A 19,736-nucleotide genomic window follows, 5' to 3' on the forward strand; every position below is an offset into this window, starting at 1 on the left:
CTCTCTAAGAACATCCTGACTTCAGGTTCTTCCTACTGATTTTTTGTACTTTGAAGGGTCTAAATGCATGATAAGAGGTTTATTTGCTATCCATCTATTTGTAGCGTAATAAAAGGACAAAGTAGTTATTATCACTCATGTAAACACTCAGAAAAGCTGAGTTGACAATTTTAGTCTAGTCTAGATTGGCATAATGTTTTTCTTGGTTATGTAATTTGTTACAGTAAGTTGCATCGATTTTTTTTGCTCTTTTACTTATGTAAAGATATAATAATATACTTCTATATATTTCAGTATGGAGAATTATATGACAATATTGATGTCACAAGAGAAGGTAGTGTGGACTGGGATAAATTTGCCTCTCATATGTTACTTGAATTTTATGAAAAAGATGACAGAGTCAAATCAACACAAGTTCCACAGTGGAAAGATCTTAAAAATTTACTCAGGTAAAAATAAATTACTCATAGTTTCATACATTGTTGAAATTCTGCTAGTTTAGTAATTGTTACTTAGCCTTTGATGTATTGAACACATTGATTTGGAAGTTTTGATTGGATTATTTGCAAGTTGCTGGTGCCTGGTCAATTCAAATCATATATACACTTAAAACAAAGTAACATTTTAATCATCTGTGTCCAAATGGCAAGGGACCTAACTCTAATTATGTATGATATACCAAGTTTCAACAAACCAGAAAACAGGGCTCTTATATGACATGTTTATTGATAAAGGCCTAATTGTACTTCTGTTATATATGGTTATTATTTCATTTTGTTATTTTCAGTCCACATAAAGATATTGTACAGCGTGTATCATATTTAAAAAATACTAATAGATATGTTGGTATTAGTAAGGTAAGATTGTAGCACTGATTAGTTCATTTTCTTGGATTTCGCAAAAGTTTTTTGCCTTTATGTACGTACCAGGAACAATTAAAGCTTCTGTCAAATAGAGTCAAAGTTATATGAAATTGTGTCTGAAATACTTTTTTCAGGAAGGATGTGTTTCTATGTGGAATCAAGATTTAAAACTACAGAAATCATTAAAGATATCTACTGGTGCTTATAGAGCTAGAGATTTATGGGTTATGGATTTTGTTTTATTACAAAATGTAAACAAGATAGCCTTAGCATTTACCTCCAAAGAAATAGGTAAGAAAACTGATTGCTTATATTACAAGATATGATAATGGTATAGTTGTGACCATATTACCATATTATGCTTGTAAAGGGGCTGACATAGAAAAAGTGTTTAGTTGTTGGGGCATTGTGTGCCACAGGCTGAGAATTTTGAAAATCCCTCAACAGATTGAAATTGAAAAAGTATAGGCAAATGCCACTGTCCTGGCCAAATTTCCTTTATTGCACACTTCATGGAGTTGCCTGTCTTCATTAGCTCAGAATGTTCAGAAAAGTAAAAAGTAAAACTCCAATTACTTTTTTTTTCTGCAGTTTGACATTTAATTGAGGGATGAACATGTTCCAGAAATAGAATACTAAAATATGAAAACATGTCTACATCATACATATCATTTGTATATTTCAGCAATATATGATTTAAGTAGTAAACTAGAGTTTTTATGTCAGTATACAGTACAAGATCTACCATTTACACCTTTATCATTAGATTACTGGTAATTTAGAACTTTTTAACTAAATTTTAAACTTGCTACTCAAGGAAGCTTTAATTGGGCTTTAATGTAAGTGCCAATATGAAGAAAATCTACAGCATCATGTTTTAAGGAATATAGAATTTAAAGATCTCTCAACAAGCTGTAAATGAAAAGAACTGACAAATTATTCCTCTTTTCTGGTCATAGGGGTTGAAAGTCCACATCAGCCTGACTTGTGGAAGCATTGGCTATGGCTTCAGAATATTTCAAACCCAAAAGATCTAATTGCCTAGCAGACACATTCTAACTAGTGACAAACTTAGCTATTCCACTGTCCTAAAATAACATTGTTCCATCTGAAAATTACCTTGTTGAACATTGCTTCATTATCTCAAAAAGCAGTTCAGTGGATGAACATTGCTTGCATTGACCATGGTAATGTTAGATGAAGATTTATTTCATTATTGTATTTATCTTGTATTTAGGTATAATCCAGATAATCCTAATGAAGCTAATTTAGTTTGGGGTGATGTTGGTGGTGTAGTTAATATATTATTTTTTAATTCTGCTAATATTGCCTTATTTGAACGTCCTACAGCGCCTGCAGGAGATAAACAAGGTAGACCTTTTATCTCATTTTACACTTTGGTTTTCATAATGCACAAATAAGATAAGAACACTGCTTACACAGCACAGCTAGCTGCCAAGTTTATTATTGACAATTTGGATCTATACTGAAATCTTTGAAGTGAACAAAGTTTCGTCTTCTGAAGAATGTTGCTTTATTTTGTTCGTAAGAATCAGCTTTGTCATGGTAAACTAATATAAAATGCATGCATGGCTTGAGTAAGAAAAATTGTAGGACAAACCACTCTAACAACAGTAATTGTTTGTACATTATTTGATATGCATACCACTATCATTGCTGATCTCCGGTATAGATGTTCCTTGAAGATTTTCAAATTCAGAAAGATAAATTTGATTTTTTCATTAATATAGCTTATGGTAAGAAATTTATATTCAAATATGTAGTAAAAAGTTTAGATGTTCACTAGGAATGTCATAGACATTTTAGATTTTATTGTAGAAGTATTAGATTCATGATTAAGAACATATCGATTAGTAGATTAGTTTTCTGCTTTAAGATTGTTGTACAACTGTTGTATTACTGGAATTTCAATCATGTATACATACATTGTTAAAGGTGCCTGCACACGAATAATGAAAGTGGTCATGAGCTCTCAAAGCAACTCACAACTTAGCTGCATCGCAGTTGCATTCGAAACTTATAACTGCTTTTCTTATTGGCTATGGTGTGAGGGCCTCTTTAATATTAGTTAAGTAGACGTGTATAGTATTTATTTGTTATATTTTTGTGTGGATGGGGTAGACAGTCAAAAGGCTGTAAATTTGATATTTTTTGATTTTCTATACAAAACTTCATTCTTTTATATGCCTTTGTAAATATTTTGATTATATAGTACCAGCAAAGAACAAAAATGACTTGTCAAATTTGATATGGTGTAAAAACAGAAATTTCAATATATTTTAGCTTTTTGTAGTTAATTTGGAAATAAATATTTATTTTGCCTTCATAATCATATGTATTGTTTCATTCTTTCCACAGATCCGTGTTTAAAAGTGACATTATCCAATGTAGCAGACGGGCAGTTTAAAAATGCATCCTACACATCGTATTTAGCACATAAAGATATTAAAGATAAAGTAGAATGGGTCAGACAAGGTAAGGCCTAGATACTTACTTTCACTTTCTATTTAAATTTACCTTAGTTTTTTTATAAATTGAATAATCAATCCATGTTACCAAGGTCAGGAATGGTCTGCAATTTGAGGAATCATGATGTAATTTGTAATTCTGAAAGAAAAAACAAGGGATTCATTTCCAAAATTTGTAGAACCATGACAGCAAGAAAATTTCAAAATGTAAATTGGAAACCAGATCAATCAGATCTAACAGACCACTGCCATTTGAAGACTACACAATTTTTCAAAATACTTGTTTCTTTTTTTTACATGTACTTTCAATTTCTGTTGCCTATTTGAGTAAATATGAAAATGCATGGTCCTTGTCATACAAGTATGTATGACACATATATTTATACATGTATTTTCTTTCTTTCAGTGATGTTTTCACATTATTTAGAATGTTTTATAAGTTGTGCTACTATGTCTAATAATGCTGTAGTAATAGGCTGGATGGAAAAACACAGTGCCGTTAATGAAAATATCAAATTATCACAGTAAGTTTCTCATACTACTTGCATATTGTGAATAAATTTAGAAAGGAGTTGTCCAATATCACCAACTTCCATTTAATTATTGAGTCAATGAAACCTTATATGATTATTAATCAGGTGTCTGAATCGCAGTATTTTTGCTTAAAGTGTAATTCACAGACATCTAGATATATGACAATAACAAATTTCAAAATTATAATTATCTATATGTATTTTGTAGTGGAGCCAAGCCACCGAAGAAACATATACAAAGAACGTAAGTATTATCAATGTGTTTAACATCTCCATGATAGTTTTTGCTTGTGGTGCACTAAGTGCCATTCTGCTTCGGGTTGGATGAATAAATTGAGTTTGAATAACACATTTCCTCATGGAAGCAATAACTTGATCCACTTGTTTAATCACTTACCATATACCATAGAAATATAAGCTCCATAATATTTAAACACTTTCTAATTATGTTTTGTCAGATGTGAATTCAACATATCACAAGGTGTAAATGCTTTTGATTATAATGAACAACTGAATCTAATTGGTAAGTACATCTTTAACATTTGTAGGAAGAAACTTATCGATTCAGATAAACTACATAAAATAACTGTTTCTAATTTTATGTTTTATTCGGTGATGAGTTTTGATTAATGCTGTTTCAATACAAGTCAGACATGAAAGTCGGTGACTTGAATAAGTCATCTTTCCTCATTATTCTAGTCAAACCAGCTGTAAATGATTAAGGATTATCCTGTGCCAAGAGATAAGGCCAGTGATCAGCAGGTACAAATGATTTTGGGAAACTAAGTTATCATCCTCGAAAAAAATTCTTTCTTTCTTTCCTTGATGGTCTATTTTTCTTTCTTTAAGTTTTTTCTTTTTTCATTCTAGCCACTGCAGGGGTAAATAATCATGTCTGTTTATGGAATCCTTATGTAGTTTCTAAACCAAATGGGGTAAGAATTGCTTCATTTTTTTAAAATACATGCACAGATTGATATACACATTTTATCTAACCATAGCTTCTCTTTGGTTACAATATCAAATGAGTTCAAATATGTTGTTAACTGAGCCTTTTGAATGAGTCTCATGACATTGAACATACTAGAATTGGTTGTACAGTGTTATGAACTATCTTATATTGTAATGTATGTAATGTATTTGTTTCTACATAGGTATTAAGAGGACATATGGCTGGGGTAGTTAAAGTACAATTTATTAAAAACAGAGGTCAACTTATTAGTTTTTCTAAAGATAAAGTTTTACGTATTTGGGATGTACAACTACAAGTGTGTATACAGAGATTAGCTGGCATGTTTCCTAAAGGTCCAGAAGGTAATTTGATATTTTATGTATGCTAATGCTAATGATTTGAAAATGGTTGTTGAATGTCAGTGTCCATAAAACATCTTGTCTCAAAAATAATTCAGAAAAGTAGGACGTAAAACTCCATTCATTTCATTTTTTTTTAAAAATAATTCTTGTAGGTTCTTTCAATAAGCAGGAATTGAAAGTCGTACAGATCCTTGATGAGAAAATGGCAGACCAGCTTGCCTCAGTTGAGTTGACATTTCAGAGTCAAAGTGGAATTTTTGAACTTGCAGCTGCATATAATTGGAATTCAGACAAATAAATGAACACCTCTGTGCATACGCACATGAGATATTTTTGCTCTCTTATTTTCTTTGTGTTTTTTTAGTCTGTGTTTTGTTTAATTATTTATTGTGGTTGTTTTATGTTATATGAATAATTTATATTTTTGTTCTCATTGCCATAAAAGTTATATCTATGCTACCTCAACATTGCCATTGCCATTTATAACCATGCCAATTTGGCAATATACTGTAATATTAAGATTGTTTATACAGATTATGTTAATAATAAATCAGGTAAAGAACCTGGTAAATGTAAACTCTGTCAGCAAGTTATAAAAGGTAACTTGAACACTAGGTTCCACTAAGAGTTTTGCTTATGTAGAGGATATCCAAGAATCAGCTTGGATTAGAAGTCAAAAATTTTAACTTAATTTAGATCTTGTGTCATTCAAAAATATTTGGATGTTTAACCCATCATCAGCTTGTAACAACACTACAAAATGTTCTTTGACATAGGCTTTTAGAAAATCAATATTTTTTTGTTAACGTTTGCAGTAGATGATCTTCATTCATGTTAGACGTAATAAGCTTTTGTGTCCAAATCAAAAACTTACTGACCATGAGCTCCACTATCTTGAGCATGCCAATTCTTCCCAACTCACCTTCCACTTTGGTCAATAAAACATTCTTCAAGAAGAGTCTATTATTTTTTTTTGTCTATGCACAAATTTTCTTTTTAGATGTCTGCTATGCACATTTTACTTATAAAAGAATAATTTAGACTTTGGTAGCAGTGTGTTTTTTTATAATTTTTTATTCAATTATTTTCTTATGTACATAATGCAGAAGCTGTGTTGGCTGTTTTTGTATAGTGAGTAAGGTAATTGCTGAAGGACATACAAGTATAAAACAATTCTGATGAAATTGTTGAATTTCATATAGAGCCATTTTGTTAGAAATACTGACATGGAAAACCTTTATTTGTTCACATTGGACAATGAATATTCAGTAGAACTGAACACCATTTAAAAATCTGTTTTCCTAACTCATATTGGTGGGGCTTGATTAATAGGTTCTAAATATTGAATGGTACTAAAGCGGATATATGTCAAAATTTTGCTTCTATTTCTTTCTCCGCCATTTTGAATTCTATCTACTCCTACTATTTTTCTGAACACATTCTGAAGTCTGTTCTAATGTTTTATTGAAAGTCGGGTTGATTCAATGAATACCAAACTTGCGGAACTCACCAATCGAGGGTAGGGATCCATAAATGTAATTCACCTATAATTTGCTTTGACCACAAATTTACAAAATTTGGTGTCCATGAAAATTAATGATTTTCCAGTGTGATATTTCCATATTTTCAGTGAATACAACATTATATTTCGATGATAGTAGAGATCGGCATGGTTTAGAAAGAAATAGGTTATTTATAACTTTTAATTATCAAATAACCATGATGGAGATGAAGGTTGAGATAAAGAATAGAGTAATTAGTCATGATAAACCAGTTATATCAGCTTTATATAATACAGTCTTTAATCAGGTCAGTATTAATTGCATTACATAAGGATTTCCTAGTTATCTTAACTGAGGATTGTGAAAAAAGAAATATCTAAAAGAAAATACCCAATATGAAATATTAAAAAAACAAGAAAAAATCATTTTTTAGCCAGACTTAACAGCAAGTCTGTAAATGATATTATGGCTTAGTGTTTACAGACTTTTTTGTCAAGGCCCAATTATTATTATTATTACCAGGTTGTAAGTCTGTGTCAAGGTGGTACATTAATAATGTGGATGATAGATACTGGTCAGAAAGTTAAACAATTTAATAAAGTACATGGTAATTCTGAAGTAACATGTTTAGCACAAGATCCCTCTGAAACGCGTATTTATACTGGTAGTACTGATGGCAGTGTAAAGGTTAGTCTTTTGTTTCTGACTTTTTTGGATGAAAAACTATTAGCTCTACAAACCTAATTATTGAGAGCTATTTATAAGCTCTACCAACCTATTTATCGAGAGCTAATTATAAGCTCTACCAACTTAAATATTAGCTCTACCAACCTGATTATTGAGAGCTAATTATAAGCTCTACCAACCTAATTATCGAGAGCTAATTATAAGCTCTATCAATTTAAATATTAGCTCTATCAACCTGATTATTGAGAGCTAATTATAAACTCTACCAACCTAATTATCGAGAGCTAATTATAAGCTCTATCAACCTAATTATCGAGAGCTAATTATAAGCTCTATCAATTTAAATATTAGCTCTATCAACCTGATTATTGAGAGCTAATTATAAACTCTACCAACCTAATTATCGGGAGCTAATTATAAGCTCTATCAACTTAAATATTAGCTCTATCAACCTGATTATTGAGAGCTAATTATAAACTCTACCAACCTAATTATCGAGAGCTAAGTTAGTTTTAAAAATATGCTGTGGACACCTGGAAATAAAAAAAAATACTATAGACACCTGATGGAATTAAGCTTATAAATACATGACTACAAGACCTTTAAGATAGAATGCTGGTAACAAGTTTTCTATTTGAAATATGATTTAGGTGTGGGATTTTAATGGACACTGTTATCATGTATTAGAATGTGCTGGAGGACAACCTGCTGATTTAGGTCAGATATTGATATTAAAAAGAAGTGTTATAGTTTTAGGTTGGACCAGGTAAGATTTTTAAGTGTTCTATTTTGATATTTGTATTTTATTAAATTTCTTCTGTATACTGATGTAAATACTCAGATTGTCATATTCTTACCTTGAGGCAGATTTGAACATCATTGCTTGATAAAGACGAAAGAATCATCGTTGAAACGTTTCAAGTTATTTATTAAAGTAATTGTTATCCATATAATTGTGTTCGTGTTAAGATTTGAACTAACAGCAGACGACAATCTGAATTGCTGTAATTGAGTTATTCTATTGCCACCTGGTTTAGTCAAACACAATAATACCTGAAGGTTACTCATTTGATCAATTGAAGGTGTTTGGAAATTTATTGTCTTGAAGTCTTAGTTTTAAAATGAAATGCTAATAAACAAAGATTATGTTTGTTACAATTTTCTTCATCTTAAGGTATTTCTGATTTTAGATATTTAACAGTGTTTCGTAATACCAGTTTTAAAGATTATCATGTACAGCCTGCTGATTGGAAAGGTGGACAGGTAGAGTTCATTACTCTTATTATTGTCATATTCAGAAATATGCTAGCATTTTGCTAACTTTATGTGGATTGTGATTATCACAGTATTTTAGGCCTTATTATCTGTTAAACTATAAAAATGTTCATTTTGATATATGCTTGTGATCTTGTGACTTGAAATAACATGCTGTTGGTATGAGTTTTTGAATTTTTAATTGATTGGAATTATCCCATTTGTTAAGACATCCTTTTTTTTCTAGGCACATACTGAAGATGTGTTGAATGCAGCATTTGTTGGTCCCCATACTCTAGCTAGTGGATCATATGATGGTGATATAGTTATATGGAATACTAATTCAGAACAAGCCACCAGACATTTAAGTCAGAGATCAAAAAGAGAAGTTATCAAATCAAGAAGTAAACCACTGCTTGGTAATCAAGAGGTATGATTATAGACACAGTTAGGGTAATACGGCTGACATGGATCAAAGCTTATAGTGGTTCTGATGATAAAATAAACAGAGGTCCATTGTACTATATGCATATGACTAATGTGCTGGTATTAGCAGAATATTCAAAAATGAGAATTTTCTTCCATCCCATAGATGTTTCTTTTTTGTCCGGCAGTTTGTCTCAATCATATGGGTTTCAAGTGCATTAAAAATAAACTTCTACACATAACACACACACTTACAACATCTCATGGGTGAGCTCGTTCATAATTTTGTTTTTGTCAGGTTTCAGTAGAAGAAAATATAGAGGAGAACAATGAGCAAAGAGCGACAACGGGTCCCTGTAAATCAAGAGGTTTATCTAGAGTTAGTGAAAGTAGTACTGATGAACAGGTACTTAGAATTTTACCTTTGATTGTGTATGGTAGGAACTTTGGTCTGATGTATACATTTGAAGCTGTTCTGTAATTTTTACTTTTATTGGCCATCTCCCAAATTCACCACTGAACCAGTGTGCTACAGACACAGACAGACACCTTGATATTTGCAAATTGAAAAAGTGTAGTACTGCACTTCTGACATAATTTCCCTCATTGCATAATTCATGGTCTTGCCCGTCTTCATCAGCCTAGTCAGGTTCACTTCGTTTGATAGATGTTGTATTATTGCTTACTTATTTGTTTCTTTCAGAATGAATTTGGTTGGGCAGTTTGTAAACTGCTATTTTTAGAATCAAGAAAAAGTAACTCTGCCAGTCGTGGTGCTAATTTAGTATCATGTGGTGGTAATGGATGGGTGAGATTTTGGAATGCCAACCATGGAACTTTAATTGCAGAATTTGTGGCTCATGAACATGGTATGTCTTGTCCGTTTTGCTTTTAAAAATGCTAGAAAATTTGCTGTGAAAAACATGCATTCGTTGAACACCTGCAGTTGTAAAGTTTGACTTGTTAAATCTGTGGCTCCTGATCTTTTAACGCAGTTTTCACCAAAAAGTTGTAGTTCAGGATTTGATTGTGTATGCTTAGTTTATTTGTCCATGTTTCCACATGAAACTAAGAAGCTTTGCCAAGTCAGATGACTACATGGTTTAGTTTCTCAAATAATCTTATGATCAAATTGTATCGTAAGTGTGGTTCTTCTCAATATTACTCTACACAATTATGACTAAGTTCTATCATAAAATTTTTTGAAAAAAGAAGGGTTTGAACAAGAAATACAAGAAAATAATTTGATTGATTTTTTCTATTGACTAATTCAGCTGGGAGTATCAAGATGGCTACTGATAAATATAACCAGTATCTAGCTACAGGAGATGTTGATGGCAATATTAAAGTATGGGATATATTAGAATATTGTATCCATGAATCAGAGCAAATAGTAAAAACATGTCCTCGTAAGTTATTTTGCTGCATTTTTCAAAATGGATGGCTGTCACATAAAATGTCCTTTAAGTGGCTTGTGGTTATGTTTATAACATAAAAATGATTTCCTTAGAAATATGCAATAAATGCAAAATGTCTAGCTTGGAGTCTAGTTTAGCTATTTAACATACAAACCTCTTCATAATCACCTGACCAAAACATCATGAACTCTCTCCATTAGACCAAAAATATGACAATAAAGATTGTTCATCTAATCCCTATCCGATTCATATAGGAAATTCCCAAAATGCCAGCTTCCTCAAGATAAGAAACAACGCCAGTGTTCTTGAAAGTTTGTCTGGTGTCTACTTTCAACCCCTATCACCAAGAAGTGATTCAGAAAATTCCTGATATTTATTTTCAGCTTTGATATCTCAGTTCCAACCTCATATAGATATGATAAATACAATAGAAATTTGTGAGAGAAATGAGCGAGTATTAATCATCTCAGCATCTTGTGATTCCAGTGTGGCTGTCTGGGATGTTTTTGGTAATAAAATAGGAATATTTGGTCAGGTAGGGCAAGATTAGATTCATATTTTACTAACAGTATCTGCTTTTCATTTATTTACTGCATTTAATCTTAATTTCTAATACAACAGGATCCCTCAAAGATTGAGGATTTAAAAAAGAGGAGCTATACTGCGCAAATTTCAGTGCATACTGCATGGCAATGCCCCTTTTCAAAGCAATTAAAGGAGTTAACTGAAAAGACTATAAAAACTAGGTATAATTTTAGGAAGATCATTGGAAGATAGAGCCCTATGTACCAGAAGATAATGTTGAAGTTGAAGAAGATGAGGTATATATATTTTTACAATTATGGTAAAACTTGTCACATGAGAAGTATACATACAAATCTGTATTCAAACTTTTTAAAGTTTTTATGTGTATCAGGCTCACTGATAGCATCTATTTGCAGCATTCCAATTTTCAGTCAGACGTCTGTGGTTCCACCAATGAATGATGAATCAATAATCAAATCTATCAGTGTCCCCGATAAACATAAAAAATTTAGAAAACCTCTTTACAGTCCCTTTAATGATTAACTCTTTCATTGCCAATGGCCAGTATACTTATTCACACTCTCAAATTGATATATATTCTCATTGATAATTTACTATTGTATCTATATGCAGGAAGGAAGTGAGATTAAGAGAGAGAAATCATTGGATGTCGAAAGATATAGTAATTGGTCACCTGATCAAAATGCTATTGACAATCCTCAAGAATACAGAGTCAATTCTTGGAGTAAAACAGTATTAGGTTAGTAATGTTTAAGTTGTTTATTTTAACTTTTGAAGGTTTCAGTAATGTTCCATTTAATTTCCAAACTTGCCTTTCATCTGGCAGGAAACTACATGTCTTTGAAAATTATGATATCTTCCTTTCAGTTTGTTGTTATATGATATATGTTGCAGCTTGAGATTTGATCTCTGTTTTAAGTCTTTTGTGTACAACCTTCTATTTGTATGTTGAAAGGGGTTATCTTCATGTCTATGAGTGCCATTTTTGGGAGTCAATCATACCTTGGTTCAGAACCAGGAATTGTTCAGCTAAGCTAATCAGTAATAGTTTTTGATTTCAACAGCATTGTAATTTAATGTTGGGAAAGTCATTACTCCAAATTTTGTTTTTAGTCTTTGTTATTGATAAGATTATGTTTTAGTTAAGAATGACAGAAATAGCAAATCTGAAGACTAAAGGGGAATAACTCTTCAATTGTTTGAGATATTGTTTATTTAGGTAAAGATTACCAGGAATTGAGAGTATGTAAACGTGAGCGACGCCAGCCCAGTACCATTCCTAATTTACCATATTTACATTGGGAGAAAACAGGTCAGCCTCCTGCAGGACCATATTCAGTAAGTTCTTTATTAGTTTTTATTATCACAAAGGCCATTCTAAGGTCATATTTGGGGATAGGACCAATCTATTTTATATTTGATTACAATATTGATTAGTTTTTTTCTGATAATTTCATCTCCATTGTAATCTAACCAATTTCTACTGCAGGCTATTTCTAATCGTGTCATGTAAAACCTTTTTCTTGATATATAGAATGAATTGTGCAGGCTTTCATTTTGCAATACTTTGCTATATCGGGATAAATTTTAACACTTTATATAAAGTTTCAATATTTATTAATATAACTTTATAACTGTTATATGTGGTAATGTAGTTGATAAGATTGGTTAATATCTTATAAATAGTATTAACAAGTCATGTCTGTGAAAAAATTTAGTGCATTCAATGACTTGTATAAAAAAAATCTCCCATTTTTTTTTAAGAATGAGAGGTATCATAAAGGATCTATACACGACTCTGCAATACAATACGTAAAACGTGACATATCATATCATGATATATCGATTCACCAATACATGTATATTAATCTCAGCTAATTGATATTTATATTATTTATCTATAATATGCTATATAGTAATCATTTGATATGGCTAATATCCTCATGTCTATTGGTTTAAGATAATTTGATCAAATATTGCACATACTATAAACTAATGAGAATATTTTTTGTTTAAAGTGAAACTACATGATATATATGATAAAGGTCAATTTTGTCATTTTGGTGCAACAATGGATATGTAATTTTCCATCACTCATGGTTCTGTAATGATATTCATTGAACTTACTAGTTACATAGACTCATATTTGAAACTATTAAATATTTTCTTTAAATGCAAAGTAAATAATACTTAATCTGGGTTTTTTTTTTCTGTAAGTATGCGTCATTAGCATATTTAGGGTGCGGACCACTTCTAAGTGTCATTATTTATTATTTATTTATTGATAGCTATATAACTGACATATTGGGTTATGTAGCTGATAAGAGTGGTTGATATCCATTTACTAAAAAAAAATTGATTTAATTTACTGACTTGAATGAGATGAGTATTGTGACACGACCTTGGTATACGATACGATATGATACGATTCATCACAAAAGGTGACAGCACAAGTGTTATCATTTGAAGATGGGCAATTTTGTCCTGATGAAAATTAACCTTCATTGCACACAGCATGGCAGATGTTTTTTTCATTATTTCAATATATTTCAGAAAAGTTCTCTTTTATTCAATCATGATTCAGCCTGTTTTTTTTTTTTTTTATGTGGATTGATAGAATACGGTTACATAAGTATTTTAAATCTCGCGGCCTCTAATTTTACTGTTCTGGAAAGTAGCGAATATGAGAACTCAATTTTGATTGGACCAATTGAACCAGCCAGTGTTAACTACACATATTTCCGACCGGAAGACATGATAGAAAATAAAAGTAGCGATCAACTTCATTATTTTCATTTCTCATTTTTGTGATTTTGTGAATTTTGATATAATGATAATAATCCATAATTTACATGTAACAACTGGAGAAGTACACAAACATCGTTCATTTGTAAACATAACCTTCTGTGCATGTCCCTATTCTCGGAATTCCTTTCCCAGTCACTAAAAAACAATTCACAAGAAAACACTGGCCTTGTATCAATAATTATAATAGGAAACTTCAAATTTTAAACGATTTCTCAAGTACTATATAAAGGGTTTGGATATGGCTTCATACATAATTAGTGTAATTCTTCACGTTGGTCTATCCCTTTAAACACATGAACATAATGTAGGAAATAAAATACAGTTCAGACGTGACATGTCAAACTTATCGTTTTAAAAATAGTTATAGTGAATACTTCTTTTTTCCTATTGAATAGCTTTCTGCTGTATGTTATTTTTTTTCTAAAGTTTGAATAGCCAATACAATAATACTGAGAAACCTGGTGGCTCCTGCAGGTTTCTGTATGTTATTTTTATTCTAAAGTTTGAATAGCCAATACAATAATACTGAGAACCCTGGTGGCTCCTGCAGGTTTCTGTGTGTTTCTGTATGTTATTGTTATTCTAAAGTTTGAATAGCCAATACAATAATACTGAGAACCCTGGTGGCTCCTGCAGGTTTCTGTATGTTATTTTTATTCTAAAGTTTGAATGGCCAATACAATAATACTGAGAAACCTGTTGGCTCCTGCAGGTTTCTGTATGTTACTGTATGTTATTGTTATTCTAAAGTTTGAATAGCCAATACAATAATACTGATAACTCTGGTGGCTCCTGCAGGTTTCTGTATATTATTGTTATTCTAAAGTTTGAATAGCCAATACAATAATACTGAGAACCCTGGTGGCTCCTGCAGGTTTCTGTATGTTTCCGTATGTTATTTTTATTCTAAAGTTTGAATAGCCAATACAATAATACTGAGAAACTTGGTGGCTCCTGCAGGTTTCTGTGTGTTTCTGTATGTTATTGTTATTCTAAAGTTTGAATAGCCAATACAATAATACTGAGAAACCTGGTGGCTCCTGCAGGTTTCTGTATGTTATTTTTATTCTAAAGTTTGAATGGCCAATACAATAATACTGAGAAACCTGGTGGCTCCTGCAGGTTTCTGTATGTTTCCGTATGTTATTTTTATTCTAAAGTTTGAATAGCCAATACAATAATACTGAGAAACCTGGTGGCTCCTGCAGGTTTCTGTATGTTTCTGTATGTTATTGTTATTCTAAAGCTTAAATAGCCAATACAAAAGTACTAAGAGCCATGGAGGCTCAGTGAGTTAAATGCTTGCTTGCTTACCTAAGAGATATTTCAACCTGGTTTATAATTGTCAGTAAAGCAGGTCACATGGACTGACATAGCTAAAGCGTCTAATCATGGAATGGGACAATAAACTGAGGCACTGTGTGGGACTTGACAGTTAGAAATGGAGTAGACTAAAGATGCCGTCCTGGCTCAAATTTCCCTCATTGCACACTTCATGGTATTGCCCATCTTCATTAGACCATTCTGGTGCAGAAAAGTAAACAACAAAAATACTGAATTACCCTTTTAAGATTGATTTCTACAAAATTACATTTTTTCAAGGCCTTACAGTTACAATACTGATTTATGTGCAGATATTTTGCATGATTTTCTTCAGATATAATTAAAGGTTATCTTATTGACAAACCTAAATAAAATAAGAGGGTTGTTTATAGAACTATGTTTGCACAAGATGGTAACGTTTACTTTTAGCCGTTTATTCTACTTTACATTATTTTCTTTTACACAATTATAAACTGTCTTTCAAATATCATGTTTGAAACAGTTCAGTTTTCTATTCATACATTTCAAATTCAAGGAAAATCTCAAATCTGTTTTGGAGAAACATATGAAAATGCCATGCAGTGTGCAATGAGAGAAATATAAATACAGATCAGCAGTACCATCTATCTAAACAAAGCCGTGATCATTTTTTGTTCAGTTTTAAGAAGGAAGAAACTTGTATAAAGAAATAAATTAACAACTTTTTATTTTACATGTTAATATTTATATTATATATACAATTCACTGCAGACTTAAAAAATTAATAACCATTAAAGTATATACAGTCCCATATCTATACTCATAAGTCTATAGAATGTGATGTGAAAGAAAAACCATTGAGATTGTCTAATGTTCCATCAGGATATTGTCTAATGTTCCATCAGGACAATGAAAACCGGAATAGGAATTTATTTTGATATTACCTTGATCAATACATAAAATCAATAATCCCCTTTAAAGGGGTATTAAAATTAACGGCTGGATTTTTTTACTACAGTTTAAACTTTATGATACATTAAAGGACACATGACTCTAGATTTTGGTGTATAGTTTTCACATATTGTGAGTAAAAAAAAAATTTCTACCTACAAAAAAAGCGTAATGTCCCTTTAATTTTTTTATAACCTCTATCCTTATAGTTTTTAAGTAACATGATATACTGGTATACCATATACATATAAACTTTGAATCAATATAACCAAACTGCAACTAAACATGCAAAAATAAAAAAAATAATAAGAAATCTAATATATATCATAGAGCTTCTTTTATAACAAAAAAATGTTTTGGCATATCATTTCTTCTCAGCTGTGACGCATTCCCATTTAAAACTTATTTCATTGTCAATTTTGAACTAGAAGCTGTGATCATTTAATATTCACAATTAGTTTTCTGTAATAATCATACTTTAGTCTCAGAAACAGGAATTTTTAGCTAAGACAATCAGTTATAGTGTTCAAAGCTCACCGTCGAAATTTGAGCCTTCAAATCCATGTGTGTCCAGAATTATCTGCGATTGAATGTTAAAATGATGACTCGTCAATTCAAGATTAAAATCATCCCCCCAAAATGGCGTACCTGTCTGCGTACCATACTATAACTGATCTTCCATTTTAAATATTAAATATAACATATATACAAAACTAAGAATTAAATTTCATCTCTTTTCACTCTATTTTATTTAAACAAGACTATTCAAACAATCTATGAAATGGTTTAGGCTTTATATCAACAATATGGTAGCTACCGAAATGAATAAAGTATATTTTGCTTGCCCACAAATAACCTTGACTGCACAATATATAATAAAATATACATGTAATATATTCCCTTTTAAAAAAATACTGGAACACTTATGATAAGGAACCATAAACATTCGGCCCACTTTGCTCTGCCATCTGTAAAAGAAATTTTAGGCACATGAGCAAACTCAAGTCCTTCAAAACTGAATTGTAAAATGAATCACAATTTGTAGTGGATAATTTATGTGTACTTGTTCCCTATTATAGAACTCATTTATCACTCATTAACTGGGTAAGGTAACACAATATACAAATCTCTTGGAGCCACATGTTTAGGTGGACAGTCTTGTATCACAGGCCAAAAATCTTCTAACATTTGAGAAGGAACTCGATGAGAAGTCATAACTGAATTTTTATATGAACAGGCATCAAACTCAGTGTACATATTGCTAAATCCAACAAGATTATTAGGCATTATTCCAAACTTTTGTAAACACAATGACACATATACATCTTCTAGATGAAAGAAAGGAACATTATGGGACACCATTAATATTCTACGTACCACATCCATACTTAAAATATACCCCGTACCCGAACACATGGGCGGAAAACGAGGTTTCTGAAACATCCTATAAGACACAAACCACTTGGAAGTTAAGTCACGATTTGGTTTACTTGTACCCCAGCAGAAACCTCCTACAAATTTCCCTCTTGGAGCAGCTTGTAACATTTGAGTTATAAGTTCAGTATTTACATACATATCATCATCTGTTTTCATCACATAACGTGCATTAGAACAATATTTGGCTGCCCATTTAAAACTGGACATAGTTTTATAAGTTAAATTACTATAGGAATCCATGAAATCAATTTGTAATATATCACCATACGTTTTATTTTCAGTTATTAGATTCATATTCACTGAACTATTTTTAGAACGACCTAAGACAAACACACACTTTAACTCTGAATTAGGTTCCCGACATTTAGCTGCCCATGTTTTCCGAATCACAACCCTAGATTCTCTATTATTTGGTGCAGAGATAATAAACATTAGTAGTCTGATTCTGTCATTAGATTTGCATAGTTGAGATTGTTGAATAATTGGCTGAAAGTCATAACTGAAACATCCTTTACAATATTCTGGTCTGTTTGTAGTTTCTAATTCTTCAGTATCATCATCATATGCTTGATTCATGTTGGACACAGATTGTGGTAAAATCATCCGACTTTTCAGAGTTTCATATTTTGTAGTTTGTTTCTTTATTTTATTCCAGGTGTTTTGTAGATCAATCATACTAATGTCTGTTAATTTTCGTACACCCTGATCATTTGACTTGTTGCTGCTGATGAGGATCTGATGATCAGTGTTAGTTGCATGATTACCATCAGCACCATTGTTTTTGAGCTGTCCATCATGAATTGGCATTGGATTTTGTACAACATGGTTGAATAAATCTGTATCTTGTTCTTGTGCAGGATTTCTGTCATTAATATCAGGATTTACTGGAGCATGATTGATATTATCATGATTGTTACTTCCCTCATGATATGCTGGGTTATTATTTTCAAGTTTGTTATTAAAATTGTTTGGTGATGGAGAATCATTGCTGCCTTTCTGTGTTATAGAATTGTCAAAACTATTGTTAAGATTTTTATGATTTTCGATTGAGGAATGATCCATTATTATATTTTCTGATAAAGATTTGATATGTGGAGATTTATCAATTGCTGAATTTTGAAATTTTATTCGTGACACTGAAGAGCTTAGATTGTGTAATATTTTTTGAGGAATATCTAATGAGAAATTTAATTTCTTTTTCACTTCATCAAGATTCCCCTCCATGTTAGTTTTATCAGTCATTTTATAATCATTTGGTAATTTATTCAATTGGTTTTTAAGAATATCAAGATATTTTCCTTCTTCTTTGCTGATTTCATGATTTGAATTTTCCAACATATTGGTCATTTTCATCAAAATATTTTTAAAATCATTTGGAATGATGGTACTTTGTATTCCATATTGTGAAGTGAAAGAGATATCACTTCTATTCATCTGAATTTGTGATATGATTAATCCAGGTTTTTCTATCACTGTTTTAAGTTGAGATGTTTTTATTATTGCTGTTTCATAGGATTGCCACAATAGATGCCAAGAAACTGTCATCAAAATCACAACAGTCACCAAACATACAAATAAAAATCTTCTTTTGGCTACGTGTAATATTGACATTTTGGATGTCTGCTGCTAAGCCTCCTACCTTGTATTTTAAGATCAATTCCCACTGTCACGTTACTATCACATGATATGGTTGTCTATATCAATATTCAACACCTTGTGGCATCAATGAAATTCCATTTTCTACAAGCATCTAATGTCAACCTGAAAGTAAATGACAACTTTTCTTAATAATGGATTCAAGACATAAGATAACCAACACATATGTTTGGGTAGCTTATATAAATATATAAACATAAATCACAGTCAAACAAACCTTATAAGGAAATATTTCATTCAATAGTGTAGTAAAACTGTATGTGAATAAAATTGAATTTGAAGTGAACTTAGACCAACATTAATTTTTTTCTAAAGTGTTTATATATTCAAAGCATGGAAATAAAATTATGATCACATGATCTTAAAGGGATACGACCTCTTTGAATGGAGATGAACTAAATAATTATTGAAACACGCTTCTTTGCATATTAAGTTACTTAATTACTTAGTTTAATGGATTAATACTTAATTTTATTGATTTATTGGATTATAGAAGGTTTGTTTTATATAGTTATGACACCAGGTAAGTCCACTGATGAACAAAGACTCA

The 19,736-nt window shown here is 31.2% G+C and overlaps 2 protein-coding genes across 2 annotated transcripts; one reads left to right on the plus strand and one right to left on the minus strand.

The window, feature by feature from the left end:
• Positions 1-291: 291 nt before the first annotated feature.
• On the plus strand, positions 292-11,036 carry LOTGIDRAFT_124680 (hypothetical protein; the record flags this gene model as incomplete). The annotated part of the gene is made up of 19 exons (XM_009061246.1): positions 292-449; positions 788-857; positions 998-1,154; positions 1,549-1,636; positions 2,101-2,263; positions 3,287-3,359; positions 3,759-3,876; positions 4,344-4,408; positions 4,756-4,820; positions 5,040-5,199; positions 6,830-7,008; positions 7,224-7,388; positions 8,039-8,154; positions 8,579-8,651; positions 8,890-9,046; positions 9,410-9,517; positions 9,791-9,937; positions 10,343-10,477; positions 10,870-11,036. Coding segments are annotated over 19 exons (2,364 nt in total), but the record flags the coding sequence as incomplete, so codon positions are not given.
• Positions 11,037-15,400: 4,364 nt separating this feature from the next.
• Positions 15,401-19,097, minus strand: LOTGIDRAFT_192596 (hypothetical protein). The gene is made up of 2 exons (XM_009061247.1): positions 18,867-19,097; positions 15,401-18,029 (listed from the first exon to the last, which is right to left on the minus strand). The coding sequence occupies exons 1-2, from the start codon at positions 19,073-19,075 to the stop codon at positions 17,183-17,185; spliced, it is 1,056 nt and encodes a 351-aa protein (XP_009059495.1). The 5' UTR covers positions 19,076-19,097; the 3' UTR covers positions 15,401-17,182.
• Between the last annotated feature and the right edge of the window lie 639 nt (positions 19,098-19,736).

The sequence above is a fragment of the Lottia gigantea genome (genome assembly GCF_000327385.1).
Source record: "Lottia gigantea unplaced genomic scaffold LOTGIsca_47, whole genome shotgun sequence".
NCBI classification, from domain to species: domain Eukaryota; kingdom Metazoa; phylum Mollusca; class Gastropoda; family Lottiidae; genus Lottia; species Lottia gigantea.